The sequence below is a fragment of the Diadema antillarum genome, unplaced genomic scaffold, assembly GCF_040938485.1.
Source record: "Diadema antillarum isolate AM-2024a unplaced genomic scaffold, OU_Dant_1.0 seq00000877_RagTag, whole genome shotgun sequence".
NCBI classification, from domain to species: Eukaryota; Metazoa; Echinodermata; class Echinoidea; order Diadematoida; family Diadematidae; genus Diadema; species Diadema antillarum.
Window position 1 is genome coordinate 412,697 of NW_027271741.1, and position 12,965 is coordinate 425,661.

Below are 12,965 nucleotides of genomic sequence, written 5' to 3' on the forward strand. Positions count from 1 at the left end.
CTGCACGCGCCTGAAACGCCGATCACACAAAGTACAAAGAAAAAGAATGAAGGGCCTACCTGTCCTGCTCGTGCCAGCCTTGGGCGGTTTCTTCGCAGCGGGAGCTGGCTCGTTGATGGTGGGGATAGTCTGGGGAGATGCTTTGCTCTCCCCCGCTGCTGCGGCAGCAGCCTGCTTAGCTGCTTTCGACTTTGATTTCCTCCTCAAAACCGGCATGGCTGCAGAAAAAAAATGTAAGTGGATTCCTTTCCTAGACTCCCACTTCAGAACCAACGTCGCAGATGAACCGAAGTCAAAAGTAATTTTCCGAAATGGGCTGACTGGAAAACGCAACACGTTAAAACGTCTGACTCCGCAACAGAAAAACAATAATACACAGCTACAGACGTAAAATCACTCATGCGAAGTGAGTTTGCCGCACGACGGCGCTGGTCGTCGATGGTGAACTCGTCGTACCCAGCCCCTGCATCATCCAGCTCTCTATTACGTCACGCATTCCTCGCATGTTGCGTCCCCGGTTGCGTTCGCCTGGTCTGCGAGCTAATTTTCGCGATGTGAAGGCTTGGCTTTTTCTTCCTTGAAAACACTCTCATTATTACAAGTCCAATTTCTGTTAATAAAGACAAACGCTGAATATGTATGTTCAAATACTTCGCATGTATATTCGATTGTACGCTCCGTGTTTGTTTGTATCATTATATGAGATGAGCTCAAAAACAACGAAACTAACGTAGTGTTCATGTGAGAATATTGTAAGTAGGGTCTGCGCTACGAAGACCACGCATTTCCATCAGTAGGGGAACTCCCTGATCTTCAAGCTTCCTTGGGTCTTCTCGTACGTAAATTGCATTTTAAGGGGGCTCGGCTCAATTGTGTGTTCATATCTGCAAAAGCACATTCTTGTCTTTTTTTTTTTCATTGTCCTCCCTTTCATTATAATCATTTCAGCCTGTCTGTTTGTTCCTAGCACTGTCTTTCATGCCACTCCCTCCCCACTTCACAATCTCAATTTACAATTATTAGGCCATGTAATTCTTCAGTCCGTCTTTGCAGAAAATTATTAAAATAGTAAATTCCCTTCCATCAATTCCCTTTAGTATCTTGAAGTCAACTCTCCCTAACTCTCCCTCTCTCCTTTTTTTTCACCTCATTTTTTTTCTTTCTTCCTCTGGCCCTTCCTACCTCTCCTTCTTTCCGATTTGTGTGGTTAGTTTATTTTCTCTTTTGTTTTTTTCCATTAGTTCCGTTTCTTTCTTTCTTTCTCTCTCTCTCTCTTTTTTATTCTGTTGAACTCTTCCCGATGCCCTTTCTTTATATCATAACTCTGACGTAAGAGGTATATCTTCAGGATTCAGGATGCTTCAGAATGCTATTTGTGGTTTTCCTTCTTTTTTTACCGTATCAATGGTATATCCATAAATTTCATTTTAATATTGACATATTATGTACTTATGTCTTATGTGAACAAAAACGTATTTACAAGTTTTGTTGGAGATGGAAAAAATGAATGAATGAGTGAGTGAATGAGTGAATGAGTGAATGAGTGAATGAATGAATGAATGAATGGATGAATGAATGGATGAATTAATTAATTAATTAATTAATTAATTAATGTAAAACCTGTTCTATGTGGATATAAAACAAATTGGTACTCATGATTGCGATTTCGTTTTTGATAAGGCAGCATTTCAACAAGGAGGTACTAGACGAGCCTAAAGTACCTCCTAGGTTTCACACACCATGCACGTTGCAGCAATTGTAACCGTCGGATGATGGGATGCGTTGATGGGATGCGTCTTAAATTACCCAAACCTTATACTGAATTTCTCAAAAGATAATTTACATATCGAGCGGCATTTATGTATTATAACCTTTCACCAGCTGCTCGATCAGCCTTAAATTTAGATGTTTTTCTACGGATATATACAAATTTATGAATCCCAGTTGCAATGTATTGTTTGCTGTGATAGGATAACCGGGTTACTTTGTTCTGTTCTGTTATGTAATGTTTGACTATGTAATGTTATGTATGTTGTTACCTCAAGCCCTGTATTTTTTTCTCTCAATCTCTTTCCAATTTGATCTCTATGTATCATTCTGTCTTTTTGCATATTGTGAAGCCGTGTTTGATTACTATGTAACTGGACCCCATGGAAGACCAGTGGTGCCATGGCGGCACCGCTGAATATGGGCTTTCTAGCCGTTTTAAACTGTATATATTTTGTATGTGTTTTTAACGGAAATAAATACCTACCTACCTACCTTGGCAGCAGCAACCAATCATCACTGAAGTTTTAGCCATTATGGTATTAACTGAAGTTATTTTATAAGTTGCAATAATGGCAAAACTCTTGTATGAAACACGTTTTGATCTAACTCTATTATACTTGTGCAACATTTGACATTCGCAATACATTTTGTTGTCGTCACGATACTTACTTACTGTTCATATTCTCAAGAAATGTATTGTTTCTTTATCTTCTTTTCTTTCCTTTTGTTTTTCTTTTTGCAAATACGTATGCAGTTTTGGAGGAAGGGTTAAAGGACAAGTCCACCTTTATAGACATGTGGATAGAGTGAATGCAGCAAAATTAGTAGAACACATCAGTGGGAGTTTGAAGGAAATCGGACAATCCGTTCAAAAGTTATGAATTCTTAAAGTTTCTACTCAGTCACTGATGGATGACAAGACTATAATACTACAGCTTGTGATGTCACGTGTGTAGAACACTATAAAGAAAATATAAAGAAAATTCAACATATTTTCCCTTTTCTTGCATAATAAAAGAACGCTTGACATGTCTCTTTCAGAAGGCGGGGGGGGGGGGGGGGTAATAATATTACCGGTAACATATGTAAGTGACCAGTCGAGGAAATGGGCACTCATATAGAAAAAAAAATAGAATTTGTGAAATTCTCTTTATACTTTCCTTCTACGCAGGTGACATCATACACTGCATTAGTATTCTTATCCAGCAGTGACTGCACAGATAGGTTAAAAATTCATAACTTTTGAACGGATTGCCCGATTTTCCCCAAATTTTCACTGATGTATTCTACTAATGTTGCTGCTTTCAATCAATCCACATGTAAATGAAGGTGGACTTATCCTCTAACCCGTCTTTGTGAGTGTTTGTGTTTGTAAGTGTGGGTGTGTTTGCATGCGCGCGTGGGGAAAAGAGGGGGAGGAAGTGGTAGCACAGGAGATAAGTCCCGCTGAGCGAGACAAATAGAAACTGACTTTGGAATAGTTTGAGAGTTTAAAATAGGGTTAGGATTAGGATCAGGATTAGGATTAGGATTAGGGCCAGGGGAAGGATCCAGGGTAATTGCCCAGGGGGTAATTGCCCTTGACCCCCGTTTTACAGTGACGTTTTTTGACGATTTCACACCATAACTTATATAGGTACTAGCTCTGCGCGGTAGACGCTGGTCTCGGATGGTCGTTCTGGTTCGTTGGTGGCAGTATTGCAATTTCACCAGTAGAATACTCGTACATGCTGTGAACTGCGTTGTCAGCAGAGGATCTGGACATTACCACATAGTAAAAAAAGAAGAAAAAAAAGACTAACAAACAGAATGATCAATGTTTAATTGCTCTCAGTACTGCATCTTTTGATGTCAACATGGTTTATTACTGAACAAAGATCCATTGCATAAAAATCATTAAGGCACACTTCATATCATGAATAAAAGACAATAGAATCTATTCAATCTTCAAAAAGGAAAATGATATTAGCTCGCTTAGCTTCGTTGCCAAACTCTTAGAAACTAGAACGCAACACACGTTACAGCTCACTGGAAACATTTTTTGTCCGACATCAATCCATAGACTTGTTTCTCAAATGTTACCTATATTAATGAAATATTTACATTGTCACCTTGGCCATGTTGGCCAAGTCTGATCAATAAAACACGGGACTCGGTTGCTTCATTATCTTTTTATTCTTTCGGTATACACTCCCTTTCTTCCAGTTACACTTTACTGTGTATGCCTACTTTGTGTCAAAGGATGTTTCCTCTCTGTAAAAGCTATAGAAGTGTATCAATGACGTGTAAGGGTTGGAATAGAACCCTATGCAGCCTGCCATGCATCACATGTCATAGAATCCTAATGGAGACGGGAAAATATAATCTTCCATAGACTGTCTTTTAAACTGGAGCTGAATCAAGATGCCTGGGTCTATCTGAACTTGTGGACATTGTTAGGGCGTTTTTATGTTTGTTTGTCTGACTGTGTCTAGGGTTGTTTCACAGAGCGTGGCCATAATGCCCAACAAGCATAATATTACAAGATATGGTTGCTTTAGGATGAATGATGAACTTAAAGACAAGCTAAGAAAACACACACACACACACACTGAAAATGAGATAAAAATCAAAATACTGTTACAGTATAATAGGGAAAAAATTATTATGATCAAGATGATACAGAACGACTTTTCTATTTGGTATATGATGATTACGGTTAGAAGAAGAAAAAATAGGCAGAAGAAAGAATATAGGAAAGAATAAAAGACAATGAATACATTTCATGTATATTATAACACGTACACACACAGAAACATTTCCATCCATGCGATACACAACAGGCGCCACCACTGAAAGCGAAGGCTAACGGACGGGAGCTGATATAATCAGATGTTTTCTGGTATATCGCCACCTTCCTGATCGTGAAAATAAACAAGTAGGCCTACTGCCAAGCCGAAAATCACGATTCACCTTATACTCCGCTGACATATCTGGAAATCACTGAATATCGTGTGGATGATTAACTTTTTAAATTGGAAGTGTGTCGACATGTAAGGTGGAGGCACAAAAGTATAGTTGGATATTGAATCTTTTTTTTTTCTTGTCTTTTTTTTCTGGAGGGGTAAATGTATATCCGTAACAATGAAGATTGTTACGTCATACGCAAGGAAAATCGTAAACATGGCAGAATATTATATATTTCTCTTCTCTCTCTCTCTCCCTCTCTCTCCCGTTCTCTTTCTTTCTCACTTCCTTTCCTTTCACCCACACATCAATCCATCCTTTTTTTCGTCTGTCTCTACTTCTGTTTACCCCAAATCTTGATCAGTCGTGAAGTGATGACGTCATTGTCTCATCCAAATTTGCAAAATATGATTGTTACCATGCATCAGATGCCGGTATCACCGTTTCACCAAAGACAAAACAAACAAACAGACAATCAAACAAAATAACAAAACATGGAATTTTAAAGCCCCTCCTTTTTTTTTCTTTTTTTTTGTCCCGTGCAGTTAAACAATACTGCATTTTATTTCTTTGACCTTACTCCCGTTTTACTCCATCTTATAAGCTAGCCTGCATATTGAATAGAGTTTCCCAGACAATATTATTTTGCCGAATTCGGTCTGACATAACAATTTTACCCTCGGAATTGCATGCAAAACGTATAGGATACCGCATCAACGATAAGAAAAGAAATAGATGGGAGGATCTCCAGAAATTCGATTTATTTCCTTGGAATGCTCAAAGCATCTCCCAATAACCAATATAGGATAAAAAGGGCTTGAAGTTCAGTGGTTTGGCATCTTGTGATATGACTGCGAAAGGAATGTTATGACATGTTTACCACACGAGTCATAAACCTTTAGGATAAAGGATTCCCATCAGTCTTCGAGGCGCCCTTCCTACACGTTTTGCATGCACGAAGCGCAATTACGTATATTGCTCCTATATGTTCAGTGTACCGTTAGCGTCGACACATTTTCGTTCAGTTATCAGTGAAGAATCATATTCAATTGTCTGATGTTTACGACAATCAGTGGCTAAAGCGCTGCAGATTCTGCTTTGCTCTTATGAAGAGAAAGGATAGTTATTGGGTGTCTTAGTTAATAATTGATGTCGTCACGAGTCTTGTTTCCAGGATTGACAGTTAGCGCCTGCCCACAACTGAATTGATTCCATTACAGAGCGAACATACAGCACACAGACCAACTTTAATGCCTAGGACTTGTTCACTACATTTTTCTCTTTTTTCTTTTCTTTTGTGAAATAAAAGATGTAAAGCTAGTACATTTCTTCCTTCTTCATCTCACATTTCCTTAAGTGGCAAAAACCCAATATAAGTATGTTTGAACTTTTACTGCTATAGTGATTAGCATATTTGAAGCAAGGCAAAACAAAATGTGTTGACATGGTATAAAATCGTAGAATTCATATTTCATCATAGCCTCGAAACTTGTATAGTGTTTTGAGCCAAAATAGAAAAAATGAAATCCAATGTTCATTAAAAGTGTTCCCAGTGGCGTATCTAGGGAAAACGGCGCCCGGGGCAAGAGCGAAAATTGCGCCCCTAATTTCTGAGAAAGTGTTCAACCGGCCCAACCCCATCCCGTAGGGACTTTAAAAAAATTCCACATGATATGCTTTTTCAAGCACTTAAAAGGAGTCTTTTGATGGTGATTTAAATGTAATAAATTTTGATAAATTTTGGCGAGCGAGCCGAAAATTTTTGTATTATTTTCAGCTTACAAAACATGGAATTCTTGTCATTTTTTTTTTGCTTATTAAATCTTACAATTCTAATCAAGATATAGTGACGGCCCTAGAGACAGCGATTTATACCAACACACTGAGGTCTTGAAAAAAATGCTCTAAATTAGTACGAGCGAGTGAGCCGAAATTTGTATATTTCCGCGTCATCATTACGCCTTCTTCTAATCTTGTTTGATTTGTTTATTTTTTTGCGCCTCCCCCCCCCCCCCCCATGTTCGAAACCGTTGGCGCCCTCTTTTGATCCAATCGGCGATCGCTTCAGAACGAAAGAAATTGCAACCGCTGCTCCGTGTAACATTTTGCCTGCTAAATATAAAATGACATGTGTGAACACAATAGACATTGTCATTTTGTCCGCGTCATCATCACGTTTTGTTCTTATTTTTTATTTTTTTGATAAATTTTGGCGAGCGAGCGGAAAGTTTTTGTATTTCAGCTTACGAAACATGGAATTCTTGTGTGAACACAATAAACATTGTCAATTTTTGTCCGCGTCATCATCATGTTTTGTTTTTATCTTGAATGATTCGGTTTTCGCCCACCCCCCCCCCCCCCCCCCCTCCCTCATTCTCCCTCCTCCCGCCCGGGCGAGTAATCTTCTTCTTCTTCTTCTTCTTCTTCTTCTTCTTCTTCTTCTTCTTCTTCTTCTTCTTCTTCTTCTTCGTGTTTTTCGTTTTTTGTTTTTCGTTTTTTCGTTTTCGGTGTCCCCAAGCAGTGGCGCCCGGGGCACGTGCCCCCCTTGCCCCCCCCCCCCCCCCAATACGCCACTGAGTGTCCCTTCAACAGAGACACACAGATACAGACACAAACCCACACCCACACAAACTCAAACACTACGCCATCATATAATTTATTATACATTTATATCAATATATCATCATATTATCATCATGATATTATGTTGTAATATTACCTCATCCATGCCTAACTGTAGTACATTGGTATATTACTGTAGTACCTGGCGATCATGAAATGAATTTAGACTCTGTCTCGGTTTATGAATGCATGGAAAATTGTGATAAATGTTGCGATACAATTTGTATATCAAAACATTAGGACTTTGCTTTTGTATTCTATTTGAGTAAGCATGCAACACATTTACATTTGTTTACATTTTCTGAAGTTTAAATATATTTTATAGTATACTATTTTAGTCTTTTGAAATATAACATTCTCTTAATTTGTCCTTAGTTGTCAAATACACATTAAAATATACTAAAGTCTTTGGAGCAAAAATCAGACTTTTGGGGAGGTTTTCCTATCTTTTGTTACTCTTTTGGTGTCATTTGATGTATATTTGATAATCAAAAGCAAAATGGAAGACAATCATGGTCAGTAATAACTTATTTGACAAACAAAGAACAATGCTATTTATCTAAATCTAAATGGCTTGCCTCAGTTCAGTTGTGAAAGGTTATCAATGATGTGATAACACATTTGAAGTAAAAACACAGTGTAGAGATGTAATGGTATAAAATTAGTAAATGATCATAATTGCAATGGTACATGTATTTGGAGTTAAAACAGCATAGGGATGGCAATGGCATAAAACTAGTGAATGGTCATAAGTGCATTGGTACATGTATTTCGAGTAAAAATACAGTGTAGAGAAATAATATGGTAATGGTATAAAACTAGTTAATGGTAATAAGTGCAATGATACATGTATTTCGAGTAAAAACAGTGTAGAGAGATATGGTAATGGTATAAAACTAGTGAAAGGTCGTAAGTGCAGTGGAACATGTATAAACTTTCATAAGGTGACAGGTGAAATAATCTATAATGGCCAAGCACCATGAATATTAACACATATGGTCCAAATCAGGGCTTGAATATATATAACAAAACTGCTTGGTGGCATTTGCATGCTCCACAGTGAAGCTGATAGCTTCTAGCAAATGCCATGTAATGAGTAGTCGAAAAAGAAATCTTGTCAGATTTTCATTTCATTTTTTGGGTACAGCATACCTGATGAACCAAAATACCTAATAAAATGAAATAGATATCCCAGCTCCCATTGTATATGCATGCCTGTGTATATGATGAGGTTTTTGCTTTTGTATGTACATTGTACTCTTTTTTGTCAATCTTTTATTTCTTCTTTCTTTTTCTTATAAGCAATTATATAAATTAATCCATGACATTGAAGATAACACATCTTATTATGACAACATAAATTTCACATTGTCAATATCGTGAATGAAAAAGAAAGAATTTTGAACATGAAATCTTTCTTCCTTTTCCATGTCTACAAGTACCTTTTTTTGCTTTGTTCAATCTTTTATTTTTTCTTTCTTTTTCATATAAACAATAATATAAAAATTAGTTGATCTTAAAATAATACAAACTTCATGACAACATAAATTCCACAGACGCACACACACACAAACAAAACCCCCACACATATACATGCACACAACCACACACATACACACACATACACACACACACACAAATAAACAAACAAACAAAACAAACAAACAAACAAACAGCAATACTCAAACCAGCAGCATGATTGGTAAGGGGTAAAACAACATTTCATGTTTGTATTGCTGTGAGTACACAAGCCAATGTGGGTACCTATTGAAACGAGCAGATAATGTAAAACACAAGAGTGACGATCATATGCATACATGCAGGCAGAAAACACAGACAGATAATTGAATACCTGAATATAAAAACGACCCAAGTCCAAACCTGGCTATCGTCTTTGGAGACCCTTTACAAAGTCATACAAAGATAGATAATCAGTCAAACAGTTGTTTTACATTTGAATTTGCATAAATAACATTCCACTAACTGAATAAAAACAAAAACAAAAAACTAATATAACAACTTATTTTAGTGATTTCTATTTCTTCTAAATTTTCTGTACTGGACCTGGTTCATTTTTTCAGGTATTCAATTAGTATTTCACACAAGTAAATTAACAAATAACAGAGACTCAAATTGGTTCCTTCGTTTCATGTATTTATATTGTAAAATGAAATATCATAAGCTATGCTCTTGGCACAGTAATAATTGTTCCATGCATATTCCTGTATTTGTGGTTTGGGTCTTTTTATGCAACTGTACACGTAGTTCTATTTTCAATATGAATATAACAAGCCATGATTCATCAAGAAAAAGACAGCTAGAGGAGAAGAAAGAAACATCTGACATTGAAGAAAGTGACACAGCTCATAAAATAATTTGCATATGATTACTGGTGTACTTGTTGCTCAAAGTGGAGTAATGTCACATACTGAGCGTGAGGTGCAGATGAATGGTAGAATGATAAATTTGAACATATCATAAAGTTGGTGTGGTATTTCTGTGCCCATTTTGGGATACGTACGTGTGTAATAACACACTGAATAAATGTTAAAAAATAAAACAGGCTTCACAAATATAGAATACTACAATTATGTACACACAGTAAAATTTAGTAAGACATTCCTGTCATGAATGAAGGTACGTATTAGCCTTTGCATCAGGGAAAATTTAACATAGCAGGATTTCTTGGAATGAAATCATTCAACAATAGATCAGAGTGGCTGAAGCAATTCCAGTCAATCAATAAAAGTTCTCAGAAGGGCTCACAATTCATGTTCCACCATTTAGAATTTGATTTTAAAACAGTATGATTGAAACTTGTTAGCGTGAATTGGCTGGCATTCAGTAGTGGTTAGGTGGAGCATTAGTGATGATTGATTGTGCCCGAGCAGTAGTATTTCCTAACAAGCTGCACACAATTTACTCTCATACAGAAAATTGCTGGATAGTGCAATGGTCCAATTTTATTGTAGCAACCACGATCAAGTATGCTCTGCGAATGTGATACTTCCAGCGTACCTTTATGACTAATATTTCGCAATCTGTCACTGCCTACCTGAAATCATGTTATCACAGTGTTATTTCACACATGTCTTTGATATGCAAATGTATCCATTTTAGAGAAAAAAAATCAACAGTTTCTTCAGGCATATGGAAACTATGTTTTTACCTTTAAAGGACAAGACTGCTTAACCTGTTGAGGATGAGTCACGAATATACTCGGGCAGGTGTCTATGGGAAATGCGCGTTGTGGCAAAAACCTTCTGTCCTCGACGGGTTAAACAATGACTGCATAAAGGTGATCAACCCTCATATTACTGGATCAGGTAAAAAATGGGTGATTTCAAGTTCGGTGCTAGTGCTAGTGCTAGTGCTAGCTCCCAAATAACTGCGTTAAATCGAGCTCCAACACCGGTGGTCAGATTAACGAAGCGATACCGATGAAAATTATCGATCCCAACACCGAGGTGCTAGCATAGCACCACCGCGCAGTCCGCGAGAATTATGCGACGAAAAATATTATCGCGCGTTGATTACAGTCAAATATTAAAAGATGCAGCCATGACTGCTCAGTTTTGGACACATTATGAGGAAGACTGATTAAAATACCACAAATTTCATCTCTTCTTGAAATCACAATTACCTTAATTTTGCTCCTAGGCTCAGATTTATATAGCCATGTCGAGAGTGTTCGTGTACGTTACGTGGGCGACCACTGCATTAGCATAGACTTTGCACATAAAACGTGCATCTTATTATGGAAGTGAATGCGGGTCTCGCCCGGCAACGTTAACACCAGCACCGAATTTGAAATGAAGAAAATGATAATGCCTAGGGGCTAGTTTAGTCAATGGGGAAAAAGCATGTAAATCGCTATAAAACACAGATGGCGGAGCTCGGTTCAGCAGACGACATTCAACACCGAGCCCAGCACCAGCAACCGGAAATACGTCACAATTTTTGAGGTCAACTCCCAACACCGACGTGATTTCAAGTTTGGTTTTATCGCCGGTGCTGGTGCTGAGATAGCACTAGCACTAGCACCGAACTTGAAATCACCCAATGTATTGTTGGTGAGAATTACATGTACATGTACCACATTTTGGAGTCACATGGTTCATTCATTTCCTTCAATGTGGCATCCTTTGAGCTGCCAAAAGAGACCTTCATAGTGAAACAACTATGATGTTTCTCATGTGGAATTCCCTCCTTGGCTTTAAAAACAAAAGTAAGCATAAAACATGTTTTGAGAGTGGAAATTCACAAGGGGTTTGACTACCAGTACTTATTTTGTGCAAGATGCCTGTGAATGTCACACCCAAGATTTCTGGTGAGCAAAGCACAGAGAAATACATACATTCAGACGAAGCATAAATTTAGTGCCATAACTGCTTAAATATTGTCTGTAAAGTCTATACAGTAAAGCAAAGAGACATTCACAAAGATATTTCCAAAAAGAACTGAGCTGAACATCAAGAATAGGGCAACAAATTTATGGTGCTGAAACAAAACCAATACCATGTCAAAGAAATTGGGTACAGTTCAATGAGTGAGCATATTGATGAAAACCTGTCATGTAGTTGTATAAGTTTAAGATTATGATGTAAAATCACATACTTCAATGAAGGTGGGTGGATATGCAGTAAGATTATGTACAACAAAGTTTTCATTTTGTTGACATACATGTACATGCGGTAGACTGCATAGGTACAACATTTGAAACATTAATGCATATGATTCTGCATCTTATAAAATAGTGAATTTTAGAAAATTAGTGAATTTCTGCTAAACAAATTAATATTGTCTATGTGTTGGTTTCACTTTAGAATCCATTAGGGCTATCTCGCTTTCTTTTTTATGTACAAGAAACGGCAATTTTTGTCGAAATATTCATCTATCAAATGTGTAGTAGTAAGGTTGCCATTAACTTTCCTAATCTTGATTGACTGACTGGATATTGCAATACTGTTATAAGCCTCTATACAGATACATCAAAGATCTACTCCATTTTGTAAATAAATAATTTGCATGGAACTCATGAATTGGAGTCACTCGGACTGAAACAAGCATAGAAATGAATGACAAATATTGTACCACAATGCTTTTTCATTGGGACTTAGAAAATATTTTGAAATACATGAGAATAACTCTGACTGATTTATAATTTATTGACTCCCTATGCTATATTGGCATATGTACATTTCAGCCTGCGAAATGACACACAATTTTGTCATAAAACATTCAACTGACTCTCTGTTAACACTAGTTGCTGCATGAGATTATGGTAACATAACATCATGTTAAGCATTTGAATTCAATTCAATTGTCAATGTTATTGCAAAGCAACCATACAACTTATTGACTTTTTTTCTAATGCCCAACCTTGCACATGTCATGTCCACTAGGATTAACAAAACATACTTTAACTTACACCAGATTTTACCAGTTGTCAAGAACGTGGACAGATTTTTACTATCAACACAGAGTTGACTTCGGACAGACATGCTGGACACTACATGTCCATCTCTCTATTTGAAATGCTGGTATTTTATTTTGTTTTCCTATTATCAGCACTTTCATAAATCATATTTTGTTCAATAAAGTACTGTCAAAGCAACTCCTGATGG

General features: G+C 37.1%; 1 protein-coding gene across 5 annotated transcripts in view; it reads right to left on the minus strand.

Moving 5' to 3' along the window:
* The window catches only part of LOC139740744 (actin-binding LIM protein 1-like), a 223,497-nt gene extending 223,109 nt beyond the window's left edge, over positions 1-388 (minus strand). For all 5 annotated transcript variants that reach the window (XM_071651317.1, XM_071651314.1, XM_071651313.1 and 2 more), the window contains exon 1: positions 60-388. In XM_071651317.1, the coding sequence (XP_071507418.1) occupies positions 60-216 (157 nt within the window). In that variant the 5' untranslated portion in view covers positions 217-388. The remainder of the gene's footprint in view (positions 1-59) is intronic.
* Between the last annotated feature and the right edge of the window lie 12,577 nt (positions 389-12,965).